Below are 16995 nucleotides of genomic sequence, written 5' to 3' on the forward strand. Positions count from 1 at the left end.
AAAGACAACTTGGTTTTTTCTATGAGTATGAGCTAGTTTTGGGGGCCCCAACAATAATTTGGGTGCTTTATTGCTTCAGCCTATTCAGACTCGCACCCCCTCTAATCCGCAGATGCATGTAGTCAATAGAACAACCTAACACCATTTCATATTAATTCGAAAACTTCTTAAATTTTATAATAATATGTACATGTATACAACAACAGCACACATCTTTATGTCATTTCATACATCCCACACACGATTTAATGATTTATTTCCTCTTCCATTTTTTTTTAAGAGAAATTGTTTTATTTATAAAAGATAATGAAATAAGTCAATCGTCCATAAATTCTATTTTATTTATTGGTATGGTATTAACAATGTGCATAAAATATTAACAGATGTTGTATAGTTGTCGCTCGGGTGAGATAATTAACATCAAAGAGTTATCCCTCTCACAGTAGCTTTATTTACATAGGTGTCGCTTTATACAGGTGTAAACAAAATACCTGAATTAGCACGCCTGCTTCGGATTACTATGGACGCTAAAACATCACAAACGATGAAAATGGATGTCAAAAGTCTATAATTTTGAAAGTAATTAAATTGACAGTTTTGGGGAAACAAACACATGTCGCAATAATTAAATTAGAATGTTTGCAGCAATTTTTCAGCAATTAACTCAAAATAACTGTACGCCATATTAAAAATTCATGAAGGCAGATGCCACCGTCAGGAAATCAATCGAGTTGATACATGCTTGTCTTGAAAACCGCAGATAAGATTAAAAATGGCGTGAGACTAACAGTGAATTGATGGATATATGTGTGATTTTTTCTCAATAGCTATTTTCTGCCTAATAGCAGAAACGATTCTTCTAAAGGACCTTCATAAAAGGAGACTTAGTTTAAGAATTATTTGGAATTTGAAGAATTAGATATCAGTATCGAAGATTTGGTGGGAGATCAAGTGTTTCCGAATTGGTAGTGTTTTATTCTGCATGAATATTCAAGAATTTATTGCATAGTTATATGAAATATACCAGTTGTAGGCTAGAATACGAAAACTTTTACATATATCGCAGTACATATTATAGGTAACTATCTTTGATATATGAGTTGAATCTTTCAAGTATGCATACATACATATGTACCGTATCTGCACAGCTTGGAATGCAAATTGACATTTTTCACTTTCTCTTAAATTCTAAAGAGTCAACCTGTATTAATATTCATGTGGTGGATAATGAACACATCAACAGACATTCAAAACAGCGCAATTTGGGGGTTTGTCACTGCAAATATATTTATGAATATATTTATGTGAACTTTGGTGTATTAATCCTTTGAAAACTGTTTCATATTGCCTTGAGGGTTTGGGTAGCCCTAATCAGTCTAAGGATCTGTATTTTAATACTTGGTTATTCAATGTCCAAATCAGTATTGTACAGAATTATTAAGTATAGAGGGATGGGTGAGACACTGCCACTGTATAGCACAATAAAAGTTTGTTCAATCATATGAAGTGTACAAAATAGCGTGCATGTAAAAGATCCCTTAACAATGGGAATTAGAAATAAGAGTAAACTGTAGAGCTGCTGTCCAGGCAAAATTTCCTCCATAACACATTGCATGGCATATGCCTGTGTTCATCAGCCGAGTCGGTACCGAACAGTAGGATGTTAACCCCCCATTTAATTTCATTTATTCACCAACTACATGTATATAATGCCAATTTCTTTTGCAGCATACCTAACCATATACATTGTAGAATCTGATGTCTATGGTTCAAATTGTGTACCACAGTACATGTACAGTAACCACTATATAATATTTATTTTGTAGATGCTACTATGACATTTTGAATATATGGTGTTTTACAGAATGTCATATAATAGAAGACACAAGGCATTAAACAGGTACAATAATTACATCAAATAATATTTTCATTTATTGGATGACAAACATGCCTACAAAAATAATCCCTTGCAAAATACATGTACTTTACATGTATCTCAAAAGTTGAAGCTCTCAAGTCAAATGAATATCAGGCCAAAAATAGTTCAAATTTCTGTAGCTTATGCAGACAATATATCAATAAGCCAGCGTCACCTACAGGTCATAGGTAAAATATTTTGTTGGACCACTTTTGAATAGGAGGAATTGAATTCAATACTTTTGATTGTTTTGTTTTTTAATTTAAACGCTACATAATCAATTTAAGTACATTTAGCCGTTAAAAAACAGATATTGGCCCAAAAATACGAAAAATCATCAGTGGCTTTCAGTACAGATATAAAAGCACATTGGTAGCTAAGAATAAGAATAGTTACATGTAATTGGTGTGTTAAATTTCACTGGTACGTGTATGTAGTGAAAAGTTGACTAACACATTTTTGCCATCTTGAAGGAGTTAAAGTAAACCTACATGTATTTGATTGAGGTCAAATAATGCCATAGAATTAGAAATTTAAAGACTTTAACCATAAAAGATAATAAATACAGTTGATTGATAATTTTCATGTCCTATCTGAATATATTTTATTGTTCATTTTCAGAAATGATAATATCCATAATAATCTAGTTATAGAGAATGAACAATTACATCAAGATGTATCTGAACTTAATGAAGCTCTACAGTTACACCACAATCTAAAATTAGCTGACCAGAAGACAGTTCAAGGACAACTCAGGTTAGTGTCTGAAAATATTTAATTGAAATTATGTTTTCCGCTGTCTTGAAGATAACATGTAGACACAGTCTTGAATGTCTGGCAGTAAATTGACCAGTTGGAGAATATACCTAACAGCCAATTTACAGACACAAAATTTGAATTTGAAAGCATTTCAGCTTAAACACAATAAATACTGTTAAATTTATAGTTTTTATGCGTAGAAACACATAATGACATGAATTCAAAAACTGGATAATGCTGTGAAAAAATATCTTTGTAAACAAAGTACATATACATTAAAATTTGACCAGCTGGCAAAATTTTGAAGTGAAAGGCCTATTGCAAACATCCATATTCACTTCTCTCCATCCACCTGTGTAACTTACATTTAGGCCTACTAATTGATATAAATAAAAATATTTTATTATGAAATTCAGGAATGAGATAGGAGGAGCCAGATGGCAATATGGTGGAACAGGTAAACTAACCACTTACAAAACAGGAACAGATCTTGATCGTTCTTCATCTTCAACCAGTCCTCAAATCAACATGAGCAGACCAACATCAGCAAGCCTTAAAAAACCCAAAATAAAAACAATTGAAGATTTAGAGAAGCTGAAATTAGAAATTGACAAACAACGAGCGATGTTGGAGGAAAAATATCAATTGAGCGAAAAAATTCAAAAGGACATCAGAAAGGATGCAAAGTCACGACAAAAAAAGAAAATGATGACCAGTTCTTCTGGTTTAAGTCGGCCATCTTCCAGTAAAAATCAGAATGCAATAAAATCAAAAGTAGGTAGTTTTTCTAACCAAGATACGGATGACGAATCACTATTTAATACGGATTATTTAGAAATAGATGATAAGAAGGATCGAGTTTTAGAGAAGTTAAGTGCTAAAGTTATTCACAGATCATTGAAATATTCTGAAAATCAAGTCAAAGAACGGAAACATGCCAAAAAGCCTGAAATAGGTTTTGGAAGCAGAATAGACAAGAAGCCAGAGAAACCCAAACCAATAAAAAATTCAAAATTACGGATTTTCCGAAGGGCTGAACCAGCAACAGTTATTAATGATTTGGAGAAATTTGATCCAAATTTGGATTATGTTTCTAAAAATGAAGACGCACTGCGAGCAGATGATTTAAATGAAGCTACTGCACTAATAGTGGATAAGGATATTTTAAGCTCCCAGAAATACCTAAGTGAACCCCAAGAAGAAGTGTTAGGTTTGAATAGAACTTTGTCAAGAATAAAAGCTGATCAAGAACGAGAAGACGAAAACAGACAACATCAAATTAACAATGAACAGGAAGTAATATCTTCTACTGGTTCCGCAGTAAATAATGTTTACGACGAAAAAAAATTATCTGAGTTATTACAAGATGATAGTTTACAGTTAAATTTGGATTTCATACATCGCGTTAGTGATAAGTTTAACTTTAGCGATTCTTGTGATTCTGAAGATGATTTTGAAAATGTAGATCCGCAGAGTGGTGTGTCAAGTGCTAATTCCAAAAACCATACACCAGGGCATTCAGTTTCAGGTCAAAATGTCAACAAGCCAACAAATGTCTCAACCAGTGACTATAGTTCTGATATTGAACTTCTGCCAGAAAGTTCATCACAACATATGGATAATCTCCCCTTATTGAAAACCCCAAATGACAAAACACCTCTTGAGGCATTTAGTCAAATCACAGAATCATTACATAGTCCCAAACTGAGTGCAAAAATTTCTAAATCAGATACATCAGATGAAATAATTAACGAACAGCCTACAAGTCTGACTAAAAAAAATAGTAAGAAATCGTCAGTTGTGAAAACTGACAGATTTGTGAAAGCCTGGTTACGTAATCTTGGTATTGAAGATGTTCAAAAGAATGCTCTGATTTTTGCAAAAAACAATGTAGGTATGGCTGTTATGAAATTCCTCACAGAAGATCAAGTCCTGGAAATGAATTTTTCTAGTGCTTCAGTTACAAATAAAATTCTACACGGAGTTCAAACGTTAAAATTAACTCCTTCATTGAAGTCTTTAATCCAACACAATTTAGACAGTGAGGATCATAAAGCTCCTACAGAAACACTTAAATATCAACCAAATAGTGCTAAAAGACAATCACGTCGTGAAAAAGTCCAGAATGGTGAAGATAGTTCTCTGTTAAAATGCGATGTGAAAAATAAAACAGTTCATACGCGACATAGATCAACAAGCAAAAATGGACAGAAAAATGAAACAGATGATAAAAAAGGAAAGACAACCCAACCAGTGTTACGAGCTAGAAGTAATAGTCGATCAAGAGAAGTTGTTCAGAAAAAAGCTGAAGCAGGTATATTGTAGATTATATTTTTATAATATGTTCTCGGAAACAAGTTTAATTTCTTTTATCAAAGAATTGACTAATGCACTGTTTTCATAGATAATTCATAGTTTAAATTATTCTGGGGCAAATTCGGTTAAATCTTGACACTGGCTTTATCAATGCCACACAGTGTGCTACATGTATGAGGGAAACATTGCCTGGACAGGTGTGGTACAGTTTATTTGAATTTCCAACTGACAGGGATCTTTAATGTGATGCTAATGGCATACACATACATGTACATGTAACCTCAGTGTTTCATCTTTCCTTGATGGGCCTTCCATCTTGCACCCAGACTGGAAAATCCCAAGGAACTTTCTAACCCAACACCTGGATCAAACCCAGGACCTCATGTTTAGTGAGCAGCATGGTGCATGACTCCCTAAATTGTTTTAGATTCAGTATTTTAATTAAGGTTTAAATGGATCTTTCTGTATATTAACAGGTGTTGCTGCAGCTGTTCGGAGAAAAACAGAAAAAGAGAAAGAAGAGAAGCGAAGACTTAAAGAGAAAGAGAAAATATTACAGAAACAGAAACACCATCGTGATATGTTGGCAGCTAAACATCAGGAACGAGAGGAACAGAAAACTGTCACGCTTCCATCCGTAGAGTCAGATATCTTTTTGGTAAACATTAAAACTTTTTTAAAACCCTAACAAGAATCAGGTGTAAGGGATGAGCTGTGGGTAGACATTGAGGGTATCACCTATTGTTCATTGCACATGCATATAGTCACCCATGCTATCACCAATTCACAAATTCTGGAAGAATGTTGATGCTGGCAAAAAGAAATAATATTTTTTTGGGGGGGAGGGGGCTAATTCTTTATTAGTTGAAATAAAAAAAGGAAAGGAATGGTGTTAAAGATCTCATCAGTCACATGTTTGGCAATTTTTATTTCTATGGTTACTATGGGAATATTTTTTCCACACATCAGCATTTCCACTTACTCTTCGAGTTGCAACTTTCAGGATCTATTTTATGTAAATGCCAGTGTGTACATGAGATGGACTGGAGGACCTCAGCTTTTTGTGCCATTCGAATTACTAGGCACATTTTCACAACTGAAGGCTGTATTTGAATAATCCTGAAGTTTTTTCTTGATCCATGCAAGGATTCAAACTCGCAAGATTCTAGTCACTGTCAAGTGCCCTGATGGCTTGACTGCAATGACCCCCTCATGTGTAGTATTAGTCACTTTTGGAGTTTTGGGCCATTGCTTTATTCTTGACCTTAATGTTCAATGAAATTAATGTGGTTTTTTTTCAGATTGATGATGATGAAGAAGATGATGATGAAGTAACGGGTCGATCAACAGCGTTAGATAAATATATAACTTGTTTATCATCCAGAACTACAACACCACACACAGCAACACAGACAACAGATACATCACAATCAGATATTAGTCCAGAACAAGTCAGGTCTATGGTAGGCATCAAATAACATTTTTGTGAATTATAGGAAGTATTCATACATACATGTAATATATCTTGTGATATTGAGACAAAATCAGGGAAATTTGGGGCCTAAAATCTGTGTATTTTATACCTATAGCAGTGACATAATGTGATGTTAAATAGAGCAGGAATATTTAACCTCCTTTTCAAGCCCCACATAATTTACCACGAAATAAAAGTCTACTGGAGAATCTTATAAGATTTTTGAAGTCAGACATTAATGGTCAAGTCTTCTGATATTTTGTCAATGTTTTGATTGGAGAGTCACATCACTACTCCCAGAATAAGACACTTTAGCCTTTATAATAGATGTGAATATTCGGATATCTAAGATGTTTTTTTTTGTTTTTTGGCACGATTTGAGCATATTATGATATTTACTGGAATCAAACCTGGATATAATAAGTTTAGTTGTATCTGATAAACAGGGCTGGCGACAACCAGTATCGCAGCGCAATTTGCGATACATATTTTGTCCGTTGCTAATCAAAAATTAAAATCTAACGTTTTTGATTCGCAGTAACTGCGAATCAATAATATGCCTGTCATTTTGGATATTGACACAAAGATTTATCCACATTTCTCAACACTTTCAACGCGTATAAAATATCAAATAAATTTTATAAACAAAACGGAATTCTCCGTGTGACATTTTCTTCTCGAACTGCCCAGACTCAATTCATGATACTATATATTACAGGGACATAACTCTATGAATCGGGACTATTAAACCGGAAATAGGGAATCAAGTAGTACCACTCACGTTGCGAGACATGTCAATTTCGAGTAATTATATCAGTATTCAATTTGAAAAAAAAATAAATTCAGTGTATCCCCCACGTATTGTCAATAAAATATAAAAAATAAATACGTGTAAACGTATTGTAAAGTGAGAAATCAAAGTAAGAATTCCCGTAAACTATTATTGTTTATATCGCGTGCGTCTAGTTAATCGAGATTATTCGTAAAATACCGCGTGCTTCCGATTGAACAAAAATAATAACACACGATAAAAAGCAGACGAAATTGTTTTCTAACGAAGAAATAAGAAGCCACTGCCAAGAATTGGCTTCAGACATAAGGCCTAACAAAAGTCTACATTCATTCAGAAATGTTCACAGCTAGCTGTAGAAGTGCTAACATTCTAAAAAAATCTTGAGAATGAAATCTAATCATTTGCTATCAATTAAAATTAAAATAATCTTGTTATTTAGGTGTTTTATGTTGATTTGAAACTGAAAAACTGCTAATCAATTTTTAAATTTGCTAATCAAATTTGGCAATATTGGACTTTTTGATTAGCAGTGCTGCTAATCATCTGTGAAAAATTACCGACAGCCCTGCTGATAAATTGTTAGGCACTAATGAATTAATACCTGACGTTTTGAATGTTATGACAGACTTTATGGCACCCTGATCGAAACTCCTGAGAAACTTTTGCTGCTGATGTTGGGACCTACTGGTTAGGGATCCAATGTCTTTCTTACCCAACTACTGTGGTTTAGTATTAACTAGAAAATAGCACTTAAAGCCACTTCAGCTGAATGGATTTTATTTCATTTTTTGCAGATTCAGTCTCTTTTGTCATCGGATCATCTTCAAGAAAATATGACCTTAACATTAGTAAAAAATCTTCAAAAACAGTTAGAAGATGTCGAAAACCAGATAAAACAGAAGCAGCAAAACTCTCCTGTGGATAGCTCACCAGATGATAGTCAACGTACACCTATACCTGCCACACCTGTTGATGACATTTTTAGATGTGATTCAGAAATAGGTATCTGGGATCCTAGTCAAGCCCCAAATATATTATCAGAAATTATACCATCAATTGATGGCAGTAAGAAGACAGCAACTATAGCTGATGAGAGTAAATCATCAGTAACATCTGAAGCAAATCGATCAAAAACATCTTCTGGTCGTGGTAGTGTAGCATCTATGTCCATGAGTAAAAGAGCTCTTTTGGATGAAATACGGAAAGAAAAAGACGAGCATAGAAAACAAATCAAGTAAGTATACTAACATCTGAAATTAGCTGCAAATTATAGAAATGATTAGAACTCTATATACCATTTTCGGACGCAGGGGATTAACTTTGAAATTCAAATTGAAAATTATTATTTTACAAACGGACCTTCAAAAGTGTAAATTACTCTATAAAGTTTCTGTTCAGACATATAATATTATGACAGGTATATCAGTCCCAGTTTATTGTTATGGTCAAAAACACAGGAGACAAGATTCTTACTAATTAACTGGCCACAGATCACCAATGATTTCCCCATTGACTTTAATGTTAATTCTCTTACACCGGCTCTGACTTTTCCCAAATTTTCGTATGAAAGTACCACAGATGGAGCAACATGTGGCAACCTCTTGCTCAAAATCAGGTATGTGTTTCACCATGGAAAACTTGAGATACACAAACTAGAAGTAAAGTCCAGATTCTACACTAAGAAGTCAACAAAAATCGCCATGCAAAGGGGTGGTGGGGGGAGAGAAAGAATAAAAATAACTTTTGTCCTTCATTTATTAAGAATGTTTGGTGAAGAGTTACCCCCCTTTGGTCTTCAAACATCAACAAGATCACAATCAATACTTTACTCTTAAAACAATATGAAATTTATATTGTTTAAAGAAGCATCTGATGAAGGTCAATTAAAGACCAAAATGTTATCATTAAATCGCACCTAAATCAACACTAGTCTCTGGGTTAGGGCAAGGAGTAGGGTCGCCTGTCCAACCTCGTGGGTTTTCTCCGGGTCCTCCGGTTTCCCCCCACTGCTAAAGAGCCCTACGCGCAAGCGAATTATTGAAATAAAATTGAACCATATGTTAGTCCCGAAATGACCTAGTTTGTGTCGAGTGGACGTTAAACCCATTTCTCTCTCTCTGGGTTAGGGGATCCTTTACTTACTTATTCTTAGATTACTTACTGATCCGCGAAGTATATTCAGATCCTCAAGAAGACAGTTGCCACACAGAATCCTTCTACCTACCTCACCGCTTAGTTTTTGCCGTTTTTCTCCTTTCTTAATAAACTATAATAATAAACTATAAGACATTCTTATGGAACATGTGTACTAATGTACAGTAGGTGTATAATCATATAATGGTGAATCAATAATAATATTTTACCAACCGGTTAAGATATTTAATGAGTTAACAGCTCTTTAAACATTATGTTTTACAGACATTTACAATCAGAGTTAACAAGACTACAACATAAAGATCCTGTTAAAAAATCAGAAATACCCCAAGAAGATATTGTATACAAAGAATCAGGTAAAATTAGATTTTATTGGAATTAAAACAAAGTTCATATCTTTAATTTAGATAGTGAACTGAAATAAAATAAAGCAAAAGCAATTAGGAAATGAATACAAAAAAAAATTAAAACAAAAAAATAAGAGCATTTATTGCCAACAGTTATGTGCCAAGATACATAATTAATTTTTTTCACTATAATTTTGTAGATTTACTGGGTGAAGGAGCATTTTCTATGGTTTATAGAGGAACGTATCAAGCAGCAGAAGTGGCTGTAAAAAGACTTAAAGTACCTTTAACATCACAAGATAAAAATTACTTTGCAGCAGAGGTAGGATTGTAATAAGTTTAGAACAAATTATTAAAAACTGGCATTCAATATTAATAGTAATACTATTTGGAATTGGTGTGTCTGGAGGTTAATTTGTTAAGAGTTATCTCCCCTTTAGTCTTCAAAACTCTGTACCAGTACGTGACAAGATTAAAACAGTCTTACATCATAGTTGAATAGTCATCAGTTATTCACATATAATAAAAAATGATACCAAGAGTTTTGTTGGTGCCATACAAACCAGGACTTAGTTCTGAGGATTGCACATTAAAGATCCACTGACAATTGGAATTGCCTGTAGCACCGCTGTCTGACAAAATTCCCCTCATAGCATAATGCATGATAATATCTGTTTTCATTCATCCAGTTGGTGCCGAAAAATAAGATATGAAACCCCAATTCATTTTGTTTTGTATTATATATTTTATAGGTCAGTTTACTACGTGATCTACGTCATCCCCGTGTTGTTATGTTATTGGGTGTCTGTACAGAAACTAAATATCCTCTAATGTTGTTAGAATATATGGCTAATGGCAATCTATTCTCAATATTACATGATCAAAACAGGTAAGATTTTATATCTATGGTAATGTGTTGCTGAATTATATATATTTTCATGGCAAGGAATTTTCTTATTTAGATTACAAGATAAGGTAAAGTTTTATCAGATAGCTTGAGATATATTACAATATGTGTCACCATTAGATCATGTAGCTAGTATACAGGTCACTGTTAGACCATGTAGAATTTTATCAGATAGCTAGAGATATAATATATTATACTAAAGGTCACCATTAGATCATGTAGAGTTTTATCAGATAGCTAGATATAATATATTATACTAAAGGTCACCATTAGATCATGTAGAGTTTTATCAGATAGCTAGATATAATATATTATATTACAGGTCAGGTCACCATTAGATCATGTAGAGTTTTATAAGATAACTAGATATTATATTACAGGTCACCATTAGATCATGTAGAGTTTTATAAGGTAACTAGATATTATATTACAGGTCACCATTAGATCATGTAGAGTTTTATCAGATAGCTAGAGATATTACAGCTGGAATGGTTTATTTACATAACTATCGTCCACCAGTTCTTCATCTAGATCTAAAATCAATGAATGTTTTAATTGGTGCTGGAAACAGAGCCAAGATAGCTGATTTTGGTTTCTCAAAGTTAAAGTAAGTCGGCATATTCAATGAATATTCAGTATTCAACATCCCAATCATTGGGGAAAATAAGCATGTGCTTGACAATTAAATATCAACGGAAAAATTAACAAGGGAACCTTAAAGACCGCCACACTGTTTTAAACTTGATATCTGGGTGTATTTTGGGACTTCAAGGGGTAGGATTACAACTTTGTATAAAATTACATTTTTCTTCATCAATACTCAATCAGATTAAATGAAACAAAAATTTCGCTCAACTCACTGGATAACAAATTCTTGTCTTCATTAGCCTGGGTTGGTGCAGAAAAGTCGGATGTTAAACCCTATTTTATTTTATTCTCGAATGACGTTTAAAAGTAGTGGTGTGATAAAGATACATGTAAGAATATTGAATCATTGCATGAAATAAAGCCATGAGTAGTTAATCCATAGCCATAAAGCTTTGTTAATATTAATCCCATTTTATTTCATTTTATTTCCTTACAGACATGATTCTGATTTAAAGACACCTAAACAGAATAAAGAGATCCAAGGTTCACCAGCATGGATGGCACCAGAGTTATTATTTAATGGGGAAATAACTGTTAAAGCTGATGTATATAGTTTTGGTATAATATTATGGGAAATGTTAACCAGAAAACATCCATATGAGGCTTGTTCAATGTTTCAGGTAAGGATAACTTGTAGCAATAGTGTTATTTGATTTATAAAAATTATGGAGTTATATTATATAATGATCATCTACACTTTAATCTAGCTGGAGATAGAGAATATTTAGCATGGATTAAGTCCTGTAAAACTAGATATTGTTCTAAAAAATGCAAATGACAATTACCATCTTTAATTAAAACAAAATGCAAATGACGCACAGAGAATTTAATCAACAAAAAACAACTAAATATTAACAATAAAATCCAGTTTTATGAATTATTTTTTATTTCATATCTAAAGCCGCTTTGACCGAATTTTTGATTTTATTATCTGCTCTTTTAGGTTTTCTTGTTCATATATTACTTATTTTATTCTTCAGATATTGGAACGAGTAAGACTAAATAAAAGACCAGAAATTCCAGATTTTTGTCCCAATGAACTAAAAGAATTAATGGAAAAATGTTGGCATCAGAAACCTTCTCAGAGGCCAATATTCAGGGTAATTTCACAATATCATTTATTTTATTTGTGGAAAAGAAACTGAGTACTTTCTCAATTTAATCCAATTGCATTTTCAAGTAACTTGTAAAAATTTCGGGGGGTTGGATGGCTGAATGGTTAGCGTGTGCGCTGTATCATAAAGTCTGTCATTGAGTCGACTGGCGTGGTTTCGAATCCCCAGTTGTACGTGGCAAGAGTAGGGTTGCCTGTCCAACCTCATGGGTTTTCTCCGGGTCCTCCGGTTTCCTCCCACTGCTAAAGACCCCTACGCCCAAGCGAATTATTGAAATAAAATTAAACCATATGTTAGTCCCGACATGACCTAGTTTGTGTCAAGTGGACGTTAAACCCCATTTCTCTCTCTCTTTATTTTTTGAAAAGAAGCTGAGAATTTTCTCCATTTAATACAATGGCATCTTCAAGTAACTTGTAAAAATTTATTTTCTAAAGAATTTTCATTAAGTTCTTAAAAATATTATTTTCTTTTCGAAGCATACAAAGTAGCAATATTGTGAAAGAAAGAGTAAGTCCACCTCTGTTAATTTCTGTGTTTAGGTTTACATCATTTAAGCAAATATTAGTTGAATTTTTTATTCTAAGGCAACTCAGCTTGTTCATTTCGGATCATCAAAGGATATCTGAATACTTGAATTGCGGGAAAGAAAGAATAAATATTTTCATGTTAATGTTTTTCTTTTTCTAGGACATATTAAAAACAATGGAGAATTTATCATTTCCTTCCGAATGGAGGGCATTATTTGAAGAAGCTGGCATACCCAGTATAGCCCTTAATGACATTCAATCTACACGCAATATTATATCACTGGTCCATTCTACGCTAGAATCGGGCAATTTACAAACCCTGGTTCAACAATACACAGACTCCATCAGCAAAGAGGAGACCTCATCAATAACATCCATCTCAGAAGATTCTTTAGAAGATGAACTTGAATCGGTGTCATCTGAAGATTCTTTCGATAAAATTGAAATTGAGACAGAATATGGAAAAATGGATTCAAATATCAGCAGCAAAAGTCAAAATGAATTAAATAATGTGGACAGTAAAGTTTCGAAATCAGTTGACACTAAAAGCGAAATCGGTAATCAGACAGATAAAACTTATAGTTGTGATCCACAAGAAGCAGAAAAAAGGAGCAAAGCAGTTGATGCTCAAATGCATCCAGACAAAAATCCACCAAAAGCATCACCAAGAAAATCCATAAGTAAATTAAAAGTTGAGAGCACTTCGAATAAAATCATCAATTCAGATACAGATGTTCAGAAGAGTAAGGAAGCTTGGAGTATGAGAGATGAATTAGAGATACCTGCTCACTCACAGCAAGTACCTTCAGCACCACCTCCTCCACCGCCTCCATTGTTCTTACCAGGAGCGTCAATCTCCAGAAATCCTCAACCATTGGTGATAAAGGATTTGAGGAAAGAAGTTGGCAAAAGGAAAGACAAAAAATTAAAATCCCCACGAAAGGGGAAACCAACTCCAGCAAAACGATTTGAAGTCAATGTGTCTGCTTTAAAAGATCAGAGGAAAGCTTTAAAGCCAGTGTCACACACTAGTCAATTACAACATTTACCAAGAGTACCAAAAGAAGCCATTTCCTCTATTGCCGAAATACTGAAGAAGGTGAGTAAAGACAAATTTTAATGTTTAACTTTAGGTCAGCTTTGGGACATACAGGAACCACGGTGGCTCGGTGAGTATGGTGCTGGCTCACTAACCAACAATTTCCTAGGACTAGGCGAGGCAGTCATCAGTATTTTCCACCCTGGCTAATAAAATAACTTAGCTGTTTGAATTGGACAAAAACAGAGGTCCTGTGTACACATTAAGGCAAATGCAAAGAATCATTATTTATTTAAGTAACTAATAATTTAGATTAATTGTGTAAGCCTTTTTTATCAGCCCTGTTGGTGCAGAAATTAGGATGTTATATCCCATCTCCTTTCCATTAATTATTTTTGTAAGATTCCCCACTTGTACATAAAAAGGTTTGGGTCGCCTGTCCAACCTCATAGGTTTTCTCCGGGTCCTCCAGTTTCCTCCCACAATCTAAAGATCCCTACACACATGTACATTATTGAAATAAAATTGAACCATATGTTAGTCCCGAAATCATCTAGTGTTAAACCCCATTTCTCTGTCTCTCATCAGCCCCAGTTCCTGTAGATAAGTAGGACTTATTGCAGGCTAAACTTCTACTTTTGTAATCAGCTCATCACATAGCAATTTACAGCTTTGATGTCAGCTTTTAAAGATAAAGCAATTTGTAGAAAAACAATTGTCATTAATCCACGTTTATTGGGCCATGATTATTATTAATAGCTGATTTAATATGTTTTATCATAGATATTTATTATGGTTAAATTGATTATAAATGGCTTTTTTATTGCATTACTTGTTAAGTATTTTTATCGCTGTAATTTCACAGACTGCTCTAACTACAATTAATCATACATAAATAGGCTAAACTGATGTGTGTCGGATTTTGGCATAACACAAAAGAAATGGAATGGGGTTTAACATCCTACCTTTTTGCACCAACTAGATCTATGAGAGAAATTTTACTGCACAGTGCAAATTGTGTAAATTCCCTTAACCAAGTATTCATTTTATGTACAAGCCAAAATGTACACATGACCCCTGTTTTCGTTGTATCTGAATGACTAGATACTGTTCATTGTTCCTCCACCCTGTACCAATGACATGGAAAAACCGGGCTGGGAAATCCAGGTGAACTTGGCAGCCAACTCTAGGATCGAACCAGAACCTCCTGGCTAATGGATGACTATCTTACTCACCTGTTTAGTTTGAATTCTACTTGTTCTAGGTCAAAATCTTTCTTATTTTGCAGGTTTAAAACCATAATTTATGTAAAATGCAAATTAATATGAAAATATTTCATTTAAATTGATATATATATTTTATTTGCAGGCCATGGCTGAAAGAAGGTTTGCTATTGGTGAAGTTGGTGCTAGTAATGATCCAACTGATTGGTCCTTTAATAGTGAAATGTCTAACTAACCAAGTTAACTTATTGGTCATTTAACAGTGGGTTAACATGCGCACGCTGTATCATATGGTCTGTCATTGAGTCAACTGGCAGGGTTTCGATTCCCTGGTTGTACGTGACAAGGAGTAGGGTCGCCTGTCCAACCTTGTGGGTTTTTTCTGGGTCCTCCGGTTTCCTCCCACTGCTAAAGACCCCTACGCGCATGCAAATTATTGAAATAAATTTGAACCATGTGTTAGTCCCGAAATGACCTAGTTTATGTCGAGTGGACGTTAAACCCCATTTCTCTCTCTCTCTCATTTAACAGTGAAATGTCTTACTAACCAAGTCAATTGAAAATTTATATTCCGTCCAAGTCTGTTGGTTTAACACAAATACTAAGAGTCTTTTTACTTCAACCTAAGATCCATAGTTTGGCCTCTATCCTCAAACAAATTCTCAAACACGATCAGAGCACAGCTTGTACCATGACTGAATATTTCTTTTAATATAAGAATTGGTATTTGTCCTACATGTAAGTTTGAATATGCTGAAAATCAAAAGAATGTTTTCATTTAATGTACCTAAACGTTTGTTTGGTAATATGTAATCGGTTTTGTAAAAGTTATGTATAACATATTCATTTTATATTTATATATTAAAGTAAAATCTGATAGTTTAACATACATGTATAACATTATATTTACGTTTATGTATTAAAGAAAAACTTAGTAGATACTCTATTATTTTACCTCAATTAACCTTCTATCATAAACTATTTGCCATACATGTATTTTTGTGATATGTTTCTTTTTTGGTTCGTACAGATTACTAGTATATTAAAAAAAATACATGTATTTAGTTTTTATTAACAGACTGTCTTGACAGTTTATATACATCACTGAACTTGGACCCATGCTACAGTCAATGTTCTGGAACCAAACTATAAATCTTATTTAAAGAGTAAATTGTTTCATTGGCATTTAGTAATTGGGCTTGATAAAGACTTCATAATCCTAGTCTAAAATTAATGGTCGGTAATAATCAGTAATTGTATTCCATAGAATATATCTTGCCATATAAATGTTGATTTATATTAGATATTAGTTTTTTAATTTTTAATATATATCCAGTTATTTATTTTCTATAAGAGGTAATATTATTAGTGTATATGTAGTTGGGTATATTTAGATTTTATATTTGTTTATTAATTTATACCTATCACATATTATTTATCATGACCAAAATATTAATTATTTAATTATATATTGTATCATTTAAAAATATATGCACTCTATATTTGTTATTCTTAAAAAAATATGTATGATCATGACCAAATTATAATTATATAAGTATGTATTGTATGATTTTATGAGTTAAGAATTATTGGTTAGAAATCACCACACTATCTTTATTATTGTTGACTGTTAAAAATATCTGTTGATAAAAATAAACTTTAATATAGATTGTATTCTTCATTTTTATATGTAGACGTTTGGTGTGGACTTGTCCTTGTGTGTTCGTCCACAATTTCAACAAGTCAAGAGTTCTTTACCGAATTGTTCACAG

General features: G+C 33.3%; 1 protein-coding gene across 1 annotated transcript; it reads left to right on the forward strand.

The window, feature by feature from the left end:
* Positions 1–539: 539 nt before the first annotated feature.
* LOC126830804 (uncharacterized) lies at positions 540–16821 on the forward strand. Its single transcript, XM_050561208.2, has 15 exons — positions 540–1078; positions 1827–1900; positions 2540–2674; positions 3094–4991; positions 5470–5651; positions 6295–6456; positions 8055–8494; positions 9679–9770; positions 9962–10083; positions 10514–10650; positions 11102–11275; positions 11753–11936; positions 12297–12416; positions 13122–14060; positions 15369–16821. Exons 2-15 carry the CDS (start codon positions 1851–1853, stop codon positions 15456–15458), a joined length of 4725 nt encoding a protein of 1574 aa, XP_050417165.1. The 5' UTR covers positions 540–1078; positions 1827–1850; the 3' UTR covers positions 15459–16821.
* Positions 16822–16995: the final 174 nt, after the last annotated feature.

This window comes from Patella vulgata, chromosome 8 (genome assembly GCF_932274485.2).
Source record: "Patella vulgata chromosome 8, xgPatVulg1.2, whole genome shotgun sequence".
In the NCBI taxonomy this organism is placed as follows: Eukaryota; Metazoa; Mollusca; class Gastropoda; family Patellidae; genus Patella; species Patella vulgata.